Here is a 23,855-nt window from a genome sequence, read left to right on the forward strand (position 1 = left end):
ACACACATAGAAAAACTGGTGAATTATTGTTAAACTTTGTAATGTTGAATTTAAGGACTCAGTAGGAATTTGGAGAATGGAGGGGTCATTGTGGTTTAATGTGCTTAGGGGAGTATTCCCTAGAGGGTAGGGCCTTCAATTGGACTTAAAAGATGAATCGAATTTAGATAAGAGGGAAGTTGAAAAATTATTCTAGGTACACAGGTGAGAATGAGCATGTCTCCTACCTAGGAGACAGTACGGAAACTATATAGAGGATACCTTGGTCCTCTGTTGGATATAGAAGATTCAAGTTGAAAAGGAAGATGAAACTATAAAGTGCGGAACCCTTAAACATTGGGCAGATGCAATTGGATTTGATTCATAGGATTGATCTTGTGACTGTTTAGTAGATATGTAAATAAAATATGTCATACTGCTGATAGAAATGAAGTTTAAAAGTTTGCGAGAAAAAAAGTACACATTTTGATTTGTTAAATCTGAGGTGAAAAAATACAAGTGAGTACTTTTGAGATGACTTAAGATTTATTGGGAATCATTCACACGGGAGTCACTAGATCGAACTTTGGAGATAATGTAAGAAAGTAGATCCAGAAAGGTCAAGCAGTTTGTCTATAATCACGTGACTACCTATTAACGGATATGTTACCACAACTGATTCCCAGTCTGTTGCTCTTTGAATGATTATTTGTATGTTTATAGCAGGGGTCACTAATTAAATACCTTCAAGGACTAGAGAAGTAAGGTAAATTCATTTACTATTTAACAGATATTTCTTTAATATCTGGTATTACTTAGTCAGGCCCTGTCCTAGGTGCTGAAGACACCATGGCCAAGACAGGCGAGACTGTGCTGTCACAAAATGTATTCTTTAAAAGAGGAGAAATAATAAGGTTAATAGATAATTAACACATAAATTGGGTGCTAGTAAGTGCTGTGAAGAAAATAAAGCAGAGTGATGTGCTGAAGAATAATGGGGTGCAGTGCATCCTGAAGCGTGAACATTTGAGCTGAGCGAGGCCTGAGAAACATAAAGGAAATTCTGTGTAAATGTGGAGAAAGAGCAGTCGAGCATTCCAGACAGAAGGAACTGCAAGTACATAGGAATAAATTTGGCATGTTTTGAACTGAAAGATTTATTCAGTGTCTATTTTGTGCCAGATAAAGTGCTAGCTTCTGGGCGATACAGCAGTGAATAAAACAGCAACACTGGCTCCCAAAGCTGAGTGGCAAATCATATAGATTTGCATTATCTGGTAGACACTTCTGTTGGTAACTTCAGGTGTTTTATATAAATGAGGAACAATGTAAACATGTAATTATCATTTTTCTTGTTTTAGTTTTTCCCCATAGTCTTTGCCAGACAATATTTAAGGCCATAGAGAGAATGGGAGATTATTCAACAGTGGCTGTCAGAAAGCAAATAGAGGAGTGGTGACGGACTTAAAAGTTTGGAGGTATGCTCAGTGCTTGGAAACACCAAATAGTCTGAAAGATAGAATAAGGCTTGGGCATAAAAAGGGAGACTTGTTGAAAATCTATGTACAAAATATTTGAACCTTTCCAGGTCTCTTTCTCTACAGAGATGGGAAAGTTATGCTCTGAAGAAAATTGAACCATGGCAGTTCTAGTCAGAAGTACACCAGACATACTGGAGGACAGGGATGAGGCCTGGATGGGATTGCAAATTAAAATTGAGTAAAATTGAGTAAAATCTACCCACTGAACTGTGAAACCCTTATCCTATCTGTCACGCTTCTAACAGGACATTTCTACATTTGTAATAAAAAATTTACCTCCTATTTACCCTTCCATAAGAAGTTACTGGGGTTTACTCTATCACAATGAGGAAAAAACAAAAAGAAGTCCTAGGAACCAGGAAACAGAAGAAAATGACAGTAGAAAATGGTAGTACATCCAGCTAACTAGGCCAGGTTGGAGCAGCAGAATGGAAATATGTGGGAAAGTGATTAAAATCATTTGGTGTGTTTGAATATTTAGAAAAAATGTTATAGGGACGTCTGGTTAGCTCAGTTGATGAGAGTGTGGTTCTCATAACACCAAGGTTGCCGGTTTGGTCCCCGCATGGGCCACTGTGAGCTGTGCCCTCCGCATCTAGATTGAAACAACTACTTGACATGGAGCTGACGGGTCCTCGAAAAACACACTTAAAATAAATAACAGTTTAAAAAAATTAAGAAAAAAAGGAAAAAATGTTATACGACTGACATTTTTTGGAGCATTTGGAAAAAGTAAGTGGCATGTACAAAGCAAAATTAAAAATGGAAAATCTCTTCTGTATGTACCTCTACTCCCATTTTGATCCCATTGGATCCTTCAAGGCTCCACTAAAATACATCTTCCTCCAAGGAGTCATTTCTGTCTCACTAATTAGAGTGGTCCTTTCCTTTTGCTGAGCAACCATAATAACATGTAACTATCTTAAACTACATCTTGAATCTGGAGTCATTGTAGCTAATTTCCTAACATTTTCACCAGAGAAGATTAAACTAAACCCATTATAGTAAATAGTCAAGCAACTCAACCCTGGCCAAAGAGATCTGAAGGGAAGTGTATTCTGATGAGAGGTGTCTGACAAAGTTTTCCTTGCTCCTAAGAAAGAGTCACAAAAGGAAATTAGCCCGTGTGCTAGATATTGTTTTGTCTCGTCTTAACACCTAGAATTGCTGAAGCCATCTTAGATCACAAGGGGAGTCAGCTTGAGGGCAGTGAGGATAGCTGAGTAGTGATAAGGAAAGAACCTTGGTCCTTGACAACAGTGTTTAGGCACCAATTATATCATACCAGGAGTCTATCCAACCTCTACACTTCCATAATGTAAAATAATAAATGCCTCTCTTGTTTAAGCTAGTTTCAGTCAGATACTGTATTGTCTGCTGCCAAAAGAATTCTAACGAATTCAATGTACTCCTATATATTTGTGTATCTATTATACCTACATATATCTATATATGTATAACGTGGTTATTAGGTATATAAGACAACTCTTACATTAGATAACCCCTCAGGACAGGGTCATGACTTATTTAATTTTTTTTCTTTGCTTTGTTTGGCTAATTTTTTATTTTAACCAAAGTTAACATTTACATTTGGCTTAAAAAAACATGGCTGATAAGCACACATTGAAAAACAGCAGCAATCTCCTGGCATACATCACCCCATTCCGATGTCCCAGAGTCAGCTATGTTCAATTACTTTGGCTATTTCTTCTCATATTTACCTTTATATAGAGGGTGGCAAAAAAATGTATATACATTTTAAGAAAGGAAAGCGGTATTAAAATTGTAATACCCAATATATACCGATAACAAAAGATGAATACAAGTCATGTTTGACTTCTGCAATTACAAGAGGTGCTCAAAGTGGTTACCATCAGCGTGCAGACACTTCTGATTATGGCAAACTACTTCTTGAGCAACGTTGACCAAAGTGTCCACTTGTATACATTTTTTTGACATCCTTGGTATATCTAAATACAGTTGACCCTTGAACAACACAAGGGTTAGGTATGCTGACCCCTGTGCAGTCAAAAATCTGCATATAACTTTTGATTCCCCCAAAACTGAACTACAAATAGTTATCCTTTAGTATCTGCAGGGAATTGGTTCCAGGGCCCCCCCCCCCCCCGCCCAGGACACCAAAATCTGCTTATGCTCAAGTCCGCTTTATAAAACAGTGTAGCTCAATACATACAGTTGGCTCTCCACATCCAAGAACTCCCAATGGCTGGTTGAAGATGGTACAGGTATTCATTGGAAAAAATCGAGTGTTAGCACAGTTCAAACCCATGTTGTTCAAAGGTCAATTGTAATGTGATTCTGTTTCTTGATATATACATTTTACTGTATTTTTTATATCCTGTTATACTGTGTTTCCCCAAAAATAAGACCTAGCCAGACCATCAGCTCTAATGCGTCTTTTGGAGCAAAAATTAGTATAAGACCAGGTATTATATTATATTATATTATATTATATTATATTATATTATATTATATTATTATATAGACCACGGCTTATAGTAAAATAAGTCTTATAGGTCTTATAGTAAAATAAGACCGGGTCTTATATTAATTTTTGCTCCAAAAGACGCAGTAGAGCTGATGGTCCGGCTAGGTCTTATTTTGGGGGAAACATGGTAGTAATTTAGTTCACTTATATTATTCACAATCACCACCACTTTTCCTCCTTCCTCAATCTTCCCAATATACTTAGAGCACAGTTTTTGATTGACTCAATGGTCAGCTTACACCAGGGATTCTCAAAGTGCGAAGATCCTTTCAGGGGTCTGCAAGGTTAAAAATATTTTCATAATATGACAGTGTTATTTGCCTTCTTCATTTTCATTTTTTCATTAGAGTACAGTGGAATTTTAAACTACATGATATGATATTGCAACAGCCTAAAAGCAGAAGCATATATGAGAATCCAGTTTTCTCCTTTTAAGCCAGACATGAAGGAGATTTACAAATAGAAAACAATGCCATTTTTATTGGTACATCTTTTTGTTTAGGAAAATTTTATTTTTTATAAAAATATTTAATGTTAAGATTTCATGGATTTGATATTTTTATTTGAATTAATAAGTATTTTTAAATTGTCTCAGTTTTAATTTTATAAGCTCTGGGTTATACTGTCAGATACACAGTTTTTATGTTGTACTATTTTTATACAAGGTGTTAAGATTGGGAGAGGCTAAGTGAATGGTGGGTAGGACTCCCTGTACATTTCTTTGCAACTACTTGTGAATTGATCATTATTAAAATGAAAAGTTGAAAAGTTTCTTGCAGCCTAACTCATGCATTTTTCTGGGTTGAGAAAGATATTTAAATGCCTTGGTTTTTAATAAAAGGCTGTTACTCGAGTCCTCCTCTTCCAGTTTTGGTGGGTTTAAAGATTGCGTTGTTACTAGTATCCACATCATTCTTACAAAGTGCTTTACATGAAGGCAAAGTTGAGGAAGCGCAATGTTTATCTCAGCCTTGGTATGAAACAAGTGAAGGGCCAAGCCTTGCCTGCAACATAAGGAACTCAGACTTTAGGAGACTGGGGTTAGGGGCAGAAAATTTAGTCCCTAAAGGCCCTAAGGTAACAGAATAAGCCTCAGCCACAGAGAAACGGTATAATCATTGTTGCTAAGTGTTTTGTGTATCAAGATCAGAATAAAAGTGATGACCAAACTGTTATTCAGTGTTAAACCTGGAGGATTATGGGATACAGGTTGTTATATTTTTATGGTAACATTTGTGGTAACATTTGTACTTGAAAAATGATAAATGATCTTTTTTTATTAATTTCAGGTGCACAAGACAAATACTTAGACGTTTATCATTTATATCCCTCACACTGTGTGAACCCCCCTCCCCCCATCCAGTGTCCCTCTGACATCGCACAGAGCCACTACATTTCCACTGTCTCTATTCCTAGAGAAATGATCTTTTACTGTTAAATCCTTTATATTACAGGAAATAAATGTTAATATGGAGGACGATTTTAAGACTGGATCATCATCTACCTTTCCTCCTCAAAGTTCTTCAGAGACATTGTTTTCTATTCAACTATTAGATTTCAAAACATCTTTACTGGAAGCATTAGAAGAATTACGTATGAGAAGGGTAAGTACCTTGTTAAAATGCTTTTTAAATCAGATAATTTGATTTGTCCAGTTTTTTGGGTTTAAGAAAAAAAAACTAATAAAATAACTTCTTATTTAGAAAGATGAAATACAGTTCAAATGATGAAGCAAAAGAGAAAAGGATAGATTTAGTTGACATCAGGGAATGGTAAAGAAGAATTTATAAACTAAAGCAAAAAATGCAACAGATTTTTAGATTGTTAAATACTTGATAAATAGGCTAACAGTTATTGAGTGCTTCAGAATTTGTAGATAGCGTTGTAGTTACGTACTATGGCTGATTTTAAAAAAACTGCTTTTCAGGAGATTACATTTTGTTAAGGTTATAAGATAGGTGCCTATGAAATGATTAAATAATGAAACAAGACAATACGTGATTAAGTGACAAAATAAATGTATGTGGTAAGTATTCTGAGTTCAAAGAATAAAATATTCTATTTTCAAAGTGATAACAGATTTTTAGAAAGGAGAAATCTAGCACAAAATTGTTTAAAGTATGTTTTGTTTTAGCAGGAGATCTATATTGTTCAAAACCCCTTAAAAGCATTTCATTTCTGAGACTGGCTTTAAATTTAGAGAATATGCTGTCAGCTCTCTACAAGGTAGATTGGAGTTGGTAAGATTCTAAAGAGAAGACAATAAAGTATAAAGTGATTGCAATAATGATCTGGGGATGAGGTTACTAGGACTTCTGTATAACCATGAAGATAGAACAGAAGAGACAAAAAGGAGAATCAGAGTTTGGTGACTTCCTGAAAATGAGCTATGAGGAAAAAAAGAGACTTGAAACAACATTTTTATTATGTGAACCTTGTTCTAGGATTTAAAAATATTGAAATTTGTTGTCATAATAAGAAAATTTAATTACCACAATGTTCATCCTATTATAAAGCTACTTATCAAAATAACAAAAGTCTTTAACAAATAATCTTGCTAAGAAAGGATATCTTGGATAAGAATTAAAAAAGAACTATTTTTGTAAAATTAGCTTAAAATGATATGTAAGTAAAGCAACTTGAGGTAACTGTTTAAAACTTTATAGTTCATTTTTTTATGTTTCAAACATTATATTTTGTCTGTTTATATTTCCAACTTGAAAAATAAGCTTCCTTTAAAAATCTTTTTAAAAATTTCAAGGTAGCAATAGAAACAGCATTTTTATTATAGTAACCAAATGCAGGAATATATACTACTTTTAATACATTCCTTACTGAAAGGAGAACTTTATTCTTAAAAAGGGGAAAATTTTTCTCTTTTATTGGAAAAAATAGTTACTGATTTTCACATTTACCATAATGGAACACTTTATCCATATTGCTGGATTTTAATTTTTCCCATATTTTATTAGGAAAATTCAAAAAATACATAATAGTTAAAAGAATTTCAGGGTGAACTCCCATAATACCCACTATGATAGGCAGAATAATGGCACCTCAATGATACCCTAATCCTCAGAACCTGTGACTAATTTACCTTACATCACAAAAGGACTTTGCAAATATGTTAACCTTATGAATTTTGAGATAAGGGATTATGCTGCATTATTCAGGTGGGCTCAGTGTATTCACAAGGGTTCTTATCAGAGGAAGGAAGGATTATCAGAATTGGAGAAAAAAATGTGATGACAGAAGTAGGGGCATGGTCGGAGAGAGTTTTGAAGATGTTATGCTCTGAAGATGGAGAAGGAAGCCACAAGTCGAGGAATGCAGGTGGAAGCTGGAAGAGATAAGCAATTCTCCCTTAGAGACTTCAGAAGGTATATGATCCAGCCAACACTTTGATTTTAGTCCAGGAAGAACATTTCAGACTTTTGACCTCCAGAACTGTAATACAATTAAATGTGAGTTGTTTTAGGACAATAAATATGTTGTAACTTGTTACAGCAGCATTGGGAATCTAATACTCTCACCGCCCAGATTCTGTGCTTTATCTCATATTTATCCCTCTATCATTGGTCTTTTTTTTGTGTGTGTGATGCATTTCCATGTAAGTTTGAAATTAGTATACTTCAGTATGCATATTATTAACTAGAGTTCAATATTTCTTTGTGTATTTTTTTATTAGTTTCAGGTGTACAAAACAATTCCACAGTTAGACACTTATCATTTATACCCCTCACAAAGTGATAACCCTCCACCCCCAATCTACTACCCCTCTGACATCGCACACAGCCATTACATTTCCACTGTCTCTATCTATTCCTTATGCTGTACTCTACTTCTTGTGAATGTGTATATATATTCACATGTATATATGTAAATATGTGTATTATATATAAATATATATAAACATATATATAAATATATATTCACATGTATATATATATGTAAAATTATAGTTGACATTCATTATCATTCAGCTTCAGGTGTACAGCACAGTTATTAGGCATCTATACCGTCCCTGAAGTGGTCTCTCTAATAAGACTTTTGTGTATTTTTATTTTAATATAAAATGCAGTGAGATGTATAGTTTTTAAATGCACCATTTCATGAGTTTTAACAAATGCATACAGCCATGTAACTCAAACCCTTGTTAAGATATAGAACATTACTATTACCCCCAGAAAACTTCTTCATGTCCTTTCTCACTTATTCCTCATCTTTATCCATCTGGAGGCAACCATTCTTCTAATCTTTTTCACCATAGATTACTTTATCTGTGTTCCATAAATGCATATAAATGGAATCATATCGTATTTTTCTTTTGCTTAGTTTTTTTTACTATGGATAATATTTTTGAGATTCATTCATGTTGTTGTACATGTTGTTCCTTTTTTATTGCTGAGTAGTATTCTATTGTATTAATGTAACAGAGTTTGTTCTTTTCATTGATGGACACCTGGGTGGTTTCCAGTCTGCTATTAAGAATAAAGCTATTACTGTATGAACATTTTTGAAAAAGGTAGAACTAAAATACTGAAACACAGTTACCTGGATGGGATTGATTCTTAAGTCCTTGTATTATTTAGAGGGAAAGATATAGGACAACTAAAGACTTTGTTTATATATGTAGGCATATTAAAATTTCCAGGGTAATCAGTAAATGAATAGAAATAGAGTTTATATCTTCCCAAATAGTAGGAAGAAAATATGCAATTGTAATAAATTATCTTGGATTTGAAGTTGCAAATATCCTTTATAAAAAGTAATTTTAGGTCTTAGCTGTCTTCTAAGCTTTATCCTGATTAAAAAAAAAAGTGTTGATGCTATCTTCTGTGTGATCCAGAAACTGGCCTGGATAGTCTACATTTCCCTAATTAGTTTTGATACAGAAAGTTTGTTAATGGTAAACTCACGGCTCTCTCTCTCTCTCTCTCTCTCTCTCTCTCTCTCTGGCTAGAAAATGTCTTTATTTTACCATGGAATTATAGATTGACATTTATGTTCTGGCAGTATTTTAAAGATATTTTATTGAATTCTTTTGTTGCTGTTGAGAAATTTGGTGTTAATCTAATTGTTATTTTATGGATACACACGATCCATCATTTCTTTCTATTTTTTCTTAAGATCTTCTCTTTATTGTTAATGGTCTCCAGTTTTAATGAGTCTAGGTGTGAATTTATTTATATTTCTTGGAACTCATTTTGGTTGCTGAATCTTAGGAAAATTTTCAGCTATGATCTTTTTGAGTGTCGTCTCTCCCTTATTTCCTCTACTACCTTCTTTTGGAACTCCCATTAGATAGCATATTGGATCATATTCTTTTATGACTCTTAACTTTCTTTTATATTTTCCTTTTATTTGCCTTTTTTTATTGCATTCTGTGTAATTCATTTTGTTGTTTCCTAATCATTTCTTTAGATGTTTTTACCTGCTATCTAACCTTGCTTAGGGTTCTTAATTTCAACGTATGTTTTTCATTTCTAGAGGTTTCTTCAAAGGATCTGCTATGGTCTGAATGATTTTGTCCCCTGAAAATACGTATGTTGAAACCTAATGTCCAATGTGATGGTATTAAGAAGTGGGGCCTTTGAGAGATGATTAGGTCATAAGGGATTCGTGCCCTTACAGAAGAGGCCCAACAGAGCTCTTTAGCCCCGTCTGCCATGTGAGGTTCTGAACTGGGGAGCAGTCTCACCAGACAAAGAACCTGACTATGTGGATACCCTGATCTCAGACTTCAATTTTCAGAACTGTGAGAAACAAATTTCTGTTGCTTATAAGCCACTCAGTCTGTGGTATTTTGTTTTAGCAGCCTGAACTAAGACAGGAACCAAAAATTTAATGCAATGCCAATTAAAAACCCAGTGGGATGTTGTTTAGAATTTGGCAGCATGATTCTAAAATTATATCTATGAGAAAAACTGTATGTGTGTGTGTGTGTGTGTGTGTGTATATATGTATATACATATATATATATACACATATATATCAAATCATGTTGTATATCTGAAACTAAGACAATGTTACATGTCAGTTATATCTCAATAGAACTGGAAAAAGAAAAAAAAAGTATGAGTATAGACAAGAACATTTTCCAAAGATAATGAATTGCTACTTGCTCTAGCAGATGTTAAAAAATGCTAATGTTTAATGCTATTATTAATAATTAAAAATGTGATATTGTTGGAGGAATAAATAAATCAGTAAAAGAATCCGGTGGGGGAAAGGAAGGAAGTCAATAAATGGACATTTGGACAATTAATATGTATGTCATACACAAAAAATAAAATTTAGGAGCAAAAGCTAAATGCAAATAAAAAAATATACAAGTGTTAGAAAGTATAAGAAATAATTTTATAGTCTTGGGAATAGAGATTATCCTTCCTAAAGCAAAAGATGGCTAGATATGATGATATACAAATTATTAGTTTCTATGGGATTAAAACCACAAAAAAATGAAGTTAAAAACATGCAAAATGGAAAAGAAAGGATCAATACCTTATTTACACATCCTTTCTACAAATCAAAGGGCAGCATAATAGAAAAATGAAAAGTACACAAATTATAAAATATGTAAAAATATGCTTTACTACTAATACAATAATAAAATAAATGCAAATTAATGGAAATATATTAAAAAGATGAATAACTCCCAGTGTTGGCAATATTTTTCAGGAATGAGTACTGTTATATCCTTTCTTTGTTGATGTAAATTAGTACAGATGATAAATAGAAACTGAGTTTTATCTGTCTGAATTAAAAATATAGAATTTCCTGATCATTAAGTATGAACAGTTTACATTTTTATCTAGGATAATTTCTAGCCATAATGCTCAGAATAGATAATGATGAAAGGCTGCATGAGGAGAAAGACTGGAATGAGAGAACATCAGGGTCATTCCAGCCACAGCCAAGGTGCCAAATGAATGCAAATGTGTGAGAAACCTGGTCTATAGCATGTGAAGGAGAAGAGAAGCCCAGCTGTGTCCAGTCAATATTCATAATTGTGAGATCTAATAAGTTATTTTAAATCAGTAAGTTTTGGATGGTCTGATATGCAGAATTAGATGGCTGAATCACACAAGGTGGAATATTATGTAGCTCTTGTAGAGAATAAAGTAGGTACATACGTACTAACATGAGAGAGATGTACACGGTTATGGTATTGTCGGACCATAGAAATGACCCTGCAAATTGAAAACAGGCAAAACAGTAATCAGTGGTAATGTTTATGATTGTTCTGTGACTTAAAAATATTTGTGAAAATATTACATACTCTGTTATAAATGTAAAGGAAAAATGAAAAAAATAATTAGTACACTGTAATTTAAAGCATTAGACACATTGAGAATTAAAGTGTTTTATTCCTTTGTAAAAAAACTATCAAGATAGTTCGAACAGTGCCTGCCTTATTCTTGTTATGTAACTTGTAATACGGAGTGAGCATTGTTTCTCTGCCTTTGCAAATTATAAACTTCTGTTCAAGTTTGTATCAGCTTCCCACATTTTATCCTTTGCATTTTCAGTGCTATCAGATATCTTTGAGAGTTCCTTTAATGTGATATTTTTGCTGACATCACTTCCTCTGGGACATCTTCATCCTTTTCATCACAATCATTTTCCTCATTTATGTTGCTATGCTTACCTTCTCTATGTTCATTCCTCTGGCATTTTTAGGGTTTCTCAAAAGCAAGCAGTGTTAACATTCATTCTTATGGTCAGCTATTTCTTCTGCAACTTCATTAATTTCACTTCCTATGTTATCCTCCTGTCTCCTTTTTTTCTTTATCTGTATGTTCATCTTTGTTGGCCAGTTTCCTTTTCTGATGGTCTGCTTTTGTAAAATGTTATGTGGATTTGTCACTGGGAGGCAAGAAAGGAACACACCTTACACACTTTGCTGTCTTTTCGTAGACTGAATGACAGATACACAATACCAATCATCGACAGATTGTTAAAGAAGTGATGTGATTGATCACTGATCATGATGCATGAATGTTATTTATGTAGTGATTTGTGAATTGAAGAGTTAGCAGTGAAGTTTGTGCAATTACTTTCAGTAATGCACAGTGGTAATTGAAATTTGAACCACGTTGTTGGGGTAACTGGTGGTGTTTAGCCAAACCAAGGAAACTGAAATTTGTGTGTTTTGCAACCATACAATGTGAGGACTGCCTACATATTGTTAAATGGAAAAAGTGCCAGTTGTTAAAAACAATTTTTTAAAAAAAGGTTTGTGTGCCACAGAAAACAGTTCTGGGGGGATATGTATCAAATCATTAACCATGGCTACTTCAGAAAAGTTTTTTTAGTGTTCTTGAACCTTTTCTGTACATTTGAAGTTGTTTTATAATAAAAATTAAAAATAAGGTATTAGGCATGCCAGGAAATACTATATGATCAACACCAATATGAAAACCAGTTGGTAAAAATAAAACTATGTGTGATTTAGATATTGGAGTTGAAACAGAAAAGGCCATTTTAAATAGAAAAAGAACTTTAATATTATGATTAATACATTGAAGAAATTAGAAAACAGAAAATAGAGGAAGATATGGAGAATTTTACCAGAGAATTGAAATTATATTTAAAAAAGGAATCAAATGGAAATTATGGAAGTGAAATATACAATATCCAAAATTAAGAACTCAACAGATTTAACAGCTGCATAGACACAACAGAAGACAGAATTATAGAACTGGATGACAGTAGAAAATATTCAAATGATAAAACACCACACACAGATTCAGGAAGTTCTGAGGATGAATAGTAAGTAGGACGAATACAAAGAAAACCAAACCCAGAAGCATCATAGATGTACTACTGAAAAACCAAATGGAAAGTGTTGAAAGCGGTCAAACTGAAAAAATAGCCATTATTTTCAAAGGAACAACAATATGATTGATAGTGGATGTCTCAGTAATAATTATTCAGCCCAGAAGACAATGGAATAACGCTTTAAAATGCTAAAAGGTTACCAGCCTAGAATGTAGTCCCCCCAAATATCCTCAAAAATGAAGGTATGAATCTTAAATGATTTTTTTCTAAGAGAAAGAAGCCAGATCCAAGAGATTATGTATTATGCAATGCATTTATATGACATTCTGGAAGAGACAAAGTTACAGGGATGGAAAACAAGTTAGTGATTGCCAGGTGTTGAAGGATGATTGACTATAAATGGAATACATAAGAGAATTTTTGGAAGTGATGGACTATTCTGTATGGTATAATGGTGATGGAAACATTACTCCAAGTTCTGTCAAAACTGATAAAACTGTACATCACAAACAGTGAACTATACTGTATGCAAACTTTATAAAAATTCAGTAAGGATGTTGGAAGAATTCCAGGATGCAATGCAGAGCATATAAATATGTATAACTGTTTTACCAATGTATGACATCACTTCAGTGAAAAGAGTAAATGGGAAAAGAGGCTGACTTAAGTTACTTTGGGAAACAGTTTTTGAGTGATAATGTAAGGCTGAAGAGAAAAAGAAAGGTACAATTGGTAAATTTGTTTCTCGTGGGAGTAAGACTGAAACTATTTTACAGGTGTGCTAGGGATGAACAAATAAACGAATTGTAGACAATGAGAGCTAGGTAAAAAATTTTTTCTCTGTTGAGGGACAAAGTTACAAATAAGCAAGTGGGGAAGGCTAGAATGAGCTCTGTGGTGCTAGATTAGAATTGGGGATATAAATATGAACTCATGATAAACAGATAGAAAGATAAAGAAATTTTATATATATATGTATTATATTAGTATATATATATGTACATATATATATTAATTAGTATACATACATACATGTTCTGGCTCTGCTGAAAGGGCCTAGCAGCAGTGATACTGCAATAGCAGCAACCATATATAGTGCCCAGATCTTGGTTCTAAATATCATTATTTAATAAAAGAAACCATAACTCTTAGAGAAATGGCTTATTCTGGTGAACATCTTGTAGTGCTGGAAAGTAAGGAAGTACTTAAAACAGCATTTCAAAAAGATACAGAAGCCCACCTGAAATAGCTCCCCATGAACAGAACTGGAGCAATTTGAGCAACAAAATAAATAATGATGGTATTGGATTATAACCCAGAGAGTAAAATAAATATCCATTATTCCCTACTGATATAAATAAATGAATAAATAAATGGGGGAAATGGGACAAACCTTCTTTATAGAATATTCCAATTAATAAATGTAGGAGGAAGGAGAAAATTAAAAAATTACCCTTAGAACATCACAGTAATTGTTGCAGGAAAGATCCACTGACAAATCCTAAAATTAGTGGGTAAAACTTTGAGAAAAAGAATAATTGCACAGTCACACAGTATATTACCCAAATTATTTAGTAAGTTATGGTGGTGGTTTTATACATATTCACAAATTGTTTGATACTCCTCCCTCTAGGAAGCGGAGTTTAGTTTTGCTCACCTTGATTGTGGACTAAGTTCCAATGACTGAGGTGTGATAAAAAAATTACAGTGAATGTTTAAATAAAAAGAGATTATAGTAAAAGACACATTGCCATTAATCCTCCTCAAAATATGCCCCCTGGCTTCGAACACACTTATCCCATCATTCTTGCCACTTTCTGAAGCAGTTCTGAAAGTCCTCTTTCATGAGTGTCTTTAGTAGCTCTGTCATGGCTGCATTGATGTCCTGACTTGATTCAAAATGTTTACCTTTCATGGTCATTTTGAATTTGGGGAAGAGCCAGAAGTCACACGGTGTCAGATCTGGTGCATAAGGTGGATGAGGACACATCGTAATATTTTTATTTGACAGAAATTGCAGTACCAGAAGCAGTGTGTGACATGAAGCCTTTCTGTTGTGATCACAAAATACGGTGAATGCTGCTGCTGAGTGCCATCCAATGGAAAGGCAGGGATCTTCAATATGGGAAGCGGCAAACCTTAGTAACTGTGTGACAAGTTTCAACTTGTTTGGTGCAGTCAGTCAGGTGTGAGCTACTGTTGAGAGGTGTGTTTTAAAGTGCCACAAATCATCCTCCATCATGACAGTTCTGGGTGTCACAAATTATTTATCTGGTATGTGGCAATTTCTGTCAAATAAAAACATTTACTATGTGTCCTCATCCATCTTATTCACCGGATCTGTCACCGTGTAACTTCTGGCTCTTCCCCAAAGTCAAAGTGACTCAGGACATCGAGGCAGTCACTACAGAGCAACTAAAGACACTCATGAAAGAGGACTTCCAGAACTGCTTCAGAAAGTGGCAGGAACTATGTGTAAGTGTGTTCGAAGCGAGGGGGAGTATTTTGAGGGGGATTAGTGGCAATGTGTCTTTTACTGTAATAATTTTTTTTAAATTTAAACATTCACAATATTGTTTGATCACGAATCGTAGAAGATAAAAAGGGAAAAAGTAGTTGTTTACTGTGGAGAAACCTGGCAGATACCACTTTAACTATGTGATTAGGGTTAACATCACTAGAAATCATGTGTTATCAATAATTCATGTGAATATCAAATACTCATGATGTGATGAGAAGGGAACTTTACCTCTATGGTGTTCTTCCCCCAAATCCTTGTATGCTGTAATTAACACAAGAGAGAGAGGACATTACTCATTTTTTTCCTTATGGACCTAAATTGTTAATGATATTTGGAAAAAAAAAGTAGAATGTTTCATATTAATGTACTATAAATAAACAATCTGAATTAATAGAAAGTTTATATTGAATCCATAATGTGTGTTTTTTAGAAGTTAGACACATTTCTGCTAAATTCCATTATCGGATAGATCTACAGAATAATTGATGAGTAGGAATGAACACTAGCAGAGGTGTGATGCATTCAGCTTATTTCAGGATTCATATAGTGACATGTGATATGAAGACGGTAGGAATTGTGTTGAACTGGAGAGCCTGTGCCTTCAGTTCAGCCTATATCTGTCATTCAGCACTAGAGAATTATTGCCATATAGAAAAATGGGCCTTGTACTGTCAGCTCTTACATCTATTGAAAAGAAAGTAGAAATCCAGATTTTAATGTGAAATCTGTTAGATTCTAAATATTGAAAGTGGGTTGGATGTTTTTTGTTTCTTTTTTTTAGTTTCAGGTGTACAAAACAACATAATGATTAGACATTTATACCCCTCACAAAGTGATAACCCCCCTCCCTGTCTACTACCCCTCTGACATTGCATATAGCTGTTATTATACCATTGACTATATTCTCTATGTTATACTTTAAATCCATGACCATATATAAATATGTTTATTATAGTTGACATTCAGTGTTATTCTACGTCAGCTTCAGGTGTACAGCGCAGAGGTTAGGCATCTACACATCTATGAAATGATCCACCCAATAAGTCCAGTGCCCATCTGGCACCCTACATAATCGATACATTATTGTTTATATTCCCCATACTGTATTTCACATCCACATGACTGTTTTGTGACTACCAATTTGTACTTTCTAATCCCTTCACCTTCTCCTGCGTCCCCCAGCCCACCTCCCATTAGCAACCATCAGTTTTTTCTCTGTATTTCTGAGTCCACTTGTATTTCTGTTTTGTTTGCTCATTTTTTTCTATTCTTTAGAGTCCACATATAAGTGAGATCATATGGTATTTGTCTTTCTCAGTCTGACTTATTGCACTTAGCGTAATATTCTCTAGGTCCATCCATGTCGTTGCAAACAAAATGTATTTCTAAGCCAGATCATCTGTACAATGGGAATGAAAAACTTCTACCACGTAACTTTCAAACTTTTAAACTGTAAACTTATTAAACATCTAAACAGAAATAAATCCTAGAATTTTAAATTAGCAGTAAATAGCAGCCAATGGAAAATTGGGTATTATAAAATAGCAGTGACTTGCTAAGAAAATTGTGAAGGAAAACTGGGTAATTAATGGTATAATATGTAGTAAATAAAGCAGCATTTCAGTGCCCCATAAAATTAGTTATGCTATGAGTGGAAGTTGAATGTGTGACCCCTTTGTAATTATAATGATTTGTAGGATATGTATCTTTATATTACATAGAAAACTGATAAAATGGGTGTTATCTACATTACTGAAAGGTAACATTATAATGTATTTCTATTGTTTGGATTTTAATTTCACTTTATGCTATTAAAAATTCCTGTTTACTTTTTTGGGGAACTTTTCATTTTTATCTTCCATTCATTCTTCAAGCACATTTCAAAAGTTATTAAAAATTCTTATTAAATTGTCAATGAGAAAAAATATATTAAATTTGTGAGAAAATCCCATCTGTAGCTTCAATAAAGTATCCAAGAATATAGAATCTTAAAAGTGTTTATTTTTTTATTAGCTGCCTTAGGACTTCAAGGATTTAAGTGTTTTTACAGAAACAATAAAAGAGGAGTAATTTGATGGTTTATTTACTCTTTATAACCTTTAGAAAGTGTCATGCTTTTTTTAAAGTGCTTGCTTCAGGCTGCGGTTTTACAAGATGGGCTGTGTATTGGTCAGGCCTCTTCAGTTCTTGACCCTGAACAGATTTAGGGACATGGTAGTACAGCAGGCGCATGTGCCAGCAGCCCAAACTGTCACTGGGTACTTTTATTCTCCTTTTCAAACTCATAATCCACCTCCTATGAAATTGCCCAATTCAGTTTTTCATGTTGTCTAATAAAATGCTAATCACTCTTTCAGATATTTTTTTGGTTTGTTTAGCTACAAAGTACGGTAGATAAACATCTCTAATATGCGTGAGATACCCTAAGAGTTCATATTTTTGCAAAGGGGATTTGAGGCTTTGGATAATAATTTCCTCTAGAGAGATTTTATTATACTTTTGCTCTGGAAGTTATGATGGGCAAATCATTTTACCTAGCAGAGACTGAGCTGATTGGAGGCTAGGTTTCCATCTCTGTGAGGGCTAGTTTAAAAATCTCTTAATTAGTATTTAAACTACTGTTTTCATATTACAATGATTTCTGAAATAGGAAAAATGTTAATATTAGAGCATTCATAGTAATTTTTAAAATTCTATTGTTTTTTCCATTCAACAATTATTTCCAGTTCTTTTGAAATGTTCTACCAAATAATCAGAACATACTTGTACGTTTAAAATAGGTAATATGATTTTGAGTGGTTTTCTAATTTTTGTGGGATATGAAGATTAAATTCTGAAGTTTTTGAAGGAAAGGAGTATATCATAACAATCCATAGTGTTCTACAGAACCACACTTTCAAAGGTAACATAATGGTGTGTTTAAGAGACTCTGGAAATAGATCATTGAGATTCGAATACTGGCTCTGCTTACATACTCCACTTAAATACTCACTTACCTAGTATATGACTTCAGGCAAGTTACTTATTCTCTTGCTAATCCAGTTTCCTCATCTATAAAATGGTGATAGTAAGAGTACTTACCTCATAAAATTATACCCAAGATTAAATTAATCAATGCATTAAAAGTGCTTAGAACAATATTTAAATCACAGTAAGATCTCAGAACCCACTCTAGCCACTAAAAGAGAAGTGCATAACCAAGCACACTCAAAGAAAGCAGTATCTTGCACATTTTCAATTCAACTGCTTTGGTAAAATACACGTTATATGTACCTCCCCCGAGATGTGTATTCACTTACTTCCTTTTTTAATATGTTTGACAAAAGATTTGCATTACTGTGGGTATCCGTTCTTTCCGTTATTCCATGTTGGAAGAACCCTGATTGTGTTTTAGGATCCACCTCTCACCAATATGAGTCAGGTAAATCCTGACCGGTTTTAACCGCTCTTGAAGGTCTTGTGCACTCCCCTACCAATGACTGGTTTAGGAGTGGACATGTGATCTAGTTAGGGTCAATGAGATATTAGAAGATGTGTGTTGGGAAGTGTCTGGGAAAAGTTTTGTTATCCTTTTGTTAAGAGATTATACTTTTTCTATTGCAGGATAATGTCCTTTCTGGCCTTAATGCCTGCAATTAAAGTAGTCAAAGGGTGAAAAGCTGAAGGAAATTCACTTGAATAATGGTAAAATGTCAAGTAAAGATGGGCAGAATTATAGTCCCTGATGGTATTGTTGAGCCAGTGAAAATCAATCCTAGACACAGTCTGACGTTAGAGTAGTTGTCATGTTAGATAAGTTCTACAGGACACTGTGAGTTGGGGTCTTTTGTTGTTGCTACTTACTGCTGAAAGCATTTTAAATGAGACAGCTTTCAGTAAAGCCTACCTTTGAATACCATAGCATAAGTTTATGTGTGAGTGTGTGTGTGTGTGTGTGTACTATAAAACAGAACATTTAAGAGAGTCATAATAAAAATCTTTCATAACTAAAACATATTTTAACTGTCAGCATTCACGCTTTGAGTTCTACCATTTTGTTATGAAAATTGTCAAACATAGAGCAGAACTGAAAGAGTTTGACAGTGAACACTCATACAGCATTAACATTTATTATACTTGCTTTATCACATAGCTATCCATCTATTTCTCCTTCAACTTCATTTTTGATGATTGCAGAATAAATTGCAGGCATCAGTGCACTTCCTCCTAAATACTTCAGAATGCACATCATTAAGCAGTTCAGTATTTGTTTATAACTTTTTACAGTAAAATTTACATACAATAAGGCATAAATCTTAACTATACATTTGATGAGTTTTGACAGATGTGTACACCTGTTTAATGCAAGCCCTTATCAAGATGTGAAATGTTTCCATCAACCCAGAAAGTTCACTCATGCCCCTTCCCAGGCAAATTCTACCCCTGCTCTCTCTCCAAGAGACAACCACTCTTTCGACTTTTTTCCATATTCAAATAGTTTCCTTTTTTTTTTTAACATTTCATATAAATGGAATCATACAGTCTACTCTTTTAGGTAAGGCTTCTTTCACTCAGCACAATGTTTTTAATCCATCCATGTTGTGTGTATCAGCATACAGCATACAGACATGTTTAAGTGTATACCTGTGTTTCATTTTCCCTAGAGTGATCATAAATTGTATTGTGTTTTTAATTTTGGCTTCTGCATTTTTATTGTTAGTGTATAGAAATTTGATTGATTTTTGGGGGTGTTCATCTTATATCCCATGACTTTGTTCAGCTCATTTATTAGTTCTGGGAGATTTTTTTTATAGATTCCTTAGGATTTTTTATATAAAAAAATCATTCCATTTATAAATACAGTTTACTTCTTTCTGAAGTCTGATCTGTTTTCTTTTTCCATTTCTTTCCCTCTCCCTCCCTCTCAGCCCTCCAGTCCCTCCCTCCCCTCTCTCTCCTGCTCTCCCTCTCTCTGTCTGTCTGTCCACTCATCATCCAAGCCTTATTGCAGTGGCTAGAACTTCTATTAGGTTGGTGCAAAAGTAATTGCAGTTTTTGCAATTGTTTTTAACCTTTTAAACGGCAATTACTTTTGCACCAACCTAATAGTAGTTTGTTGAATAGGACAGTGAGAGTACTGTCCTACCTTTTTCTTGATCTTACAGGGAAAGCATTCCTTCTTTCATCATTAAATATAATGTTAAATGTAGCAGTTTTATAAATGTTCTTTATCAAATTGAGGTAATTCCCTCTATTCCTAACTGGCTGAGAGTTTTTATCACGAATGAGTCTTGGATTTTTGTCAAATGCCTTTTCTGTGTCAATTGATATGATCATATAATCGTTCTTCAGCGTAGTGATACAGTGACTTTGATGAGCCATTGAACCAGCCTTTCATACCTGGAATAAACTCTACTTGATCCTGGTGTCTAATTTTTTATACATCATTGGATTCCATTTGCTAATATGGTATTGAGAATTTTTCCATCAAAAGTTGTCAGAGATATTGGGCTTAGTTTTTTTTTTTTTTTTTTTTTTTTTTTTTTGTCCTACTGTCTTTGTCTGGTTTTGGTGTCATGGTAAACAGGCCTTTAAAAAATGAGGGATGTGCTCCTTCATCTTCTATGTTTCTGAAAGAGGCTTGTGTAAAAGTAGTGTTAATTCGTCTTGAAACATTTGGTAGAATTCTCCAGTGAAACCACCTGGGCCTGGAAATTTTTTTGGGGGAACTTTTAAGTTAATGGTTATAGAGCTATTTAGATCGTCTATATCACCTTGGTTGAGGTTTGGTAGTTCATGGTTTTTGAAGAGTTGGTTCTATTTCTGTAAATTGTCAAATTGATGAGCATAAACTTATTTGTATCATTCCCTTGATAACTTTTTAATGGCTGCAGTATCTTTTTACATAGTTTCTTTTAGCTCTTTAAGCATATTTAAAACTGTTGATTAAAACGTCTTTGTCTAGTAAGTCCATTGTCTGCACTTGCTCAGGGACAGTTCTTACTAATTTTTTGTTCCTGTGTATGGATCACAATTTCCTGTTTCTTTGCATGCCTTGTAATTTTTTTGTTTAGAACTGGACATGGGCATTTTGAATATGTGGTAACTCTGGGAATTAGATTCCTCGTCTTCCCTAGCGTTGTTGCTTGTTGTTGTCATTGTTTGGTTTTGATTTTACTGAAATAATTATGTAAAGTCTGCAGTTTTTGTCTTGTCTGGCTACTGAAGTCATTGTGCTCTTAGCTTACTTATCAGCTAGTGCTTTGTTTGACAGATTTCCTTCAATACATGGACCCCAAAGGAAAAATAAACATCTCCCAACCTTTCCAGAGGGCTCTCTATGTGTGTTGGGGCATACCTTCAACACTCACCCAGGCAGTTTTCAAGTCTGCTTGATAAAGTTTTCAACAGAAGCTTCAGATTTCTCTAGTGATACCTTGTGTTTATGGCGTGGGCTAATTCAGGAGTGTTCCATTATTTTAAATAAAACCAGAGGGTTTTTCTACATAACTGCTTCCTGCCTGACTTAGGCCTCCCCACTTAACTTTGGGTCTTCCCTTTAAGCTGCCTTCCAGAGAGAGTCTGTCTTTGCAGCTCTTTCAGTTGTATTTCCGTGTTCTTGTTAGTGGGGTAGTTGTGGCAGGTGGGGGAACAGATGCATTCTGTGTTGTTCTTATTAAGCCTCAGTCTTAGGTGAACTTGAGTCTCACGGTGGGATCTTCACAAGAGTTTTGATACTTCTTTCATGTTTAATGCTGGGTGTGGCTTATATTCCTGCTCCTCTTCCAGTGATAGGGCTGTTGTTTTATTTTCTAGCCTTCTCCTTCAAGCTGCAGTGGGTTTCCACAGGTGCTCTTATGCTATAGTTTTTATTGCCCTTCCCGCCGTAGATTAGGCTTTTGTTCCTTAGGAAAGGTAAGGAAGATAGGTCTATCCAGGTAGAATTTTCAGTGGTGGCTGTTGGTCCCCTTTCCTGGCTGCAGAGGGTTTCCACTGGTGTCCTTAGCTATAGTTTTTGTTGCCCTTTTCCCTGAAGATTAAGGTTTTTGATCTGCAGGGGAAATAGGAAAGATGGCTTATAATTGCTCTTGACTTCTCCCCAGCCAGTGCCACAGACAAAGCGTCCTCAGGATTCTCTTCATCCTTCCCTATAAGTACCTGGTGGGTTTCCTGGAAGGAAAGCCTAGTAGAAGGTGTAAACCTCTTCATTTCTGGGGCCCCCAGGGGATTCACATTGCTATACTAGCCCACATTCTGTCTTTAGCAATTTATTAAGGTCTGTTAGCTGAGGTTGTAGTCAGTACTCAGTGGCTTATGTCCCAGGTAAGCAAGTGCTGTGGTTCTGTTCTCCCAGCAGGCACCTGCGTCTATCCAGGTTTTGGATTACTTTGTTGATCTGAGACTTCATTTCTCTGATGGTTTTGTCTATTTAATTTGCAATAGGTCCAGCTTTTTTCTTGTTGTAAGTGTGGGAAGATGCTCTTTTTATCCCTCTAGAAAGAGCTAAAACTGGAAAATTTAAAGTCCTAATTTTCTTAGCATTTTTCTTCTTCTTTTTGACTTAGGAAGCAGAAATTCAATATGAAGAGCAGATTGGTAAAATTATTGTGGAGACACAAGAACTGAAATGGCAAAAGGTGAGTGTTTTTTTTCTCAGATTAGCATTTTTAGCATCTATTTAAAAATGTATTCTCGTCTTTAATTGCAAAGTTAATGTTTAAATTTCCTAAACATATGTGTAGGACAGTGCATCATTTTAAACATGTTTTTAAGAAAATTCCAACCCAGACTGTTAATAATATTTGGGCTTCCAGAAAACTGAGAAAAAAATTTTTTAAAAGATTTTATTGGGGAAGGGGAACAGGACTTTATTGGGGAACAGTGTGTACTTCCAGGACTTTTTTCCAAGTCAAGTTGTTGTACTTTCAGTCTCAGTTGTGGAGGGCGCAGCTCAGCTCCAGGTCAGGTTGCTGTTGCTAGTTGCAGGGGGCGCAGCCCACCATTCCTTGTGGGACTCGAGGAATTGAGCTGGCAGCCTTGTGGTTGAGAGCTCATGCTCCAACCAACTGAGCCATCTGGGAGGCAGCTCAGCTCAAGGTGCTGTGTTCAATCTTAGTTGCAGGGGGTGCTGCCCACCATCCCTTGCGAGACTCGAGGAATTGAACTGGCAACCTTGTGGTTGAGAGCCCACTGGCCCATGTGGGAATCGAACCGGCAGCCTTTAGAGTTAGGAGCACGGAGCTCTAACCACTTGAGCCACCGGGCCGGTCCCTGAATAATCCCCCCCCCCCCCCAGGATTTCTAATAAGAAAATAGCTGAGGGTAGTGCTGAAAACTACTGTGAACTATTTCACATCTGAGAAACATATTGTGTGTTATAGAGAAGTCAAAACATTTTTTAAGTGATACCTCAGAATTGTATCATATTTTCCTAGGCTATTGTTACATACCGTAATGAAATATTAAAAAATTGTATCAGATATGATTTTCTCTCCAGTCTTATCCATATAAAAGTATTTTTATAGTGCTTCTCATGCCTTTC

General features: G+C 34.7%; 1 protein-coding gene across 1 annotated transcript in view; it reads left to right on the forward strand.

Annotated features, from left to right (window-relative positions):
• The window catches only part of CCDC73 (coiled-coil domain containing 73), a 114,774-nt gene that overhangs the window by 17,704 nt on the left and 73,215 nt on the right, over positions 1-23,855 (forward strand). Inside the window, exons 2-3 of the mRNA XM_081062903.1 lie at positions 5,484-5,633; positions 22,879-22,950. Of these exons, the coding sequence (XP_080919029.1) occupies positions 5,499-5,633; positions 22,879-22,950 (207 nt within the window). The 5' untranslated portion in view covers positions 5,484-5,498. The remainder of the gene's footprint in view (positions 1-5,483; positions 5,634-22,878; positions 22,951-23,855) is intronic.

Source organism: Rhinolophus hipposideros (genome assembly GCF_964194185.1).
Source record: "Rhinolophus hipposideros genome assembly, chromosome: 10".
Classification (NCBI taxonomy): domain Eukaryota; kingdom Metazoa; phylum Chordata; class Mammalia; order Chiroptera; family Rhinolophidae; genus Rhinolophus; species Rhinolophus hipposideros.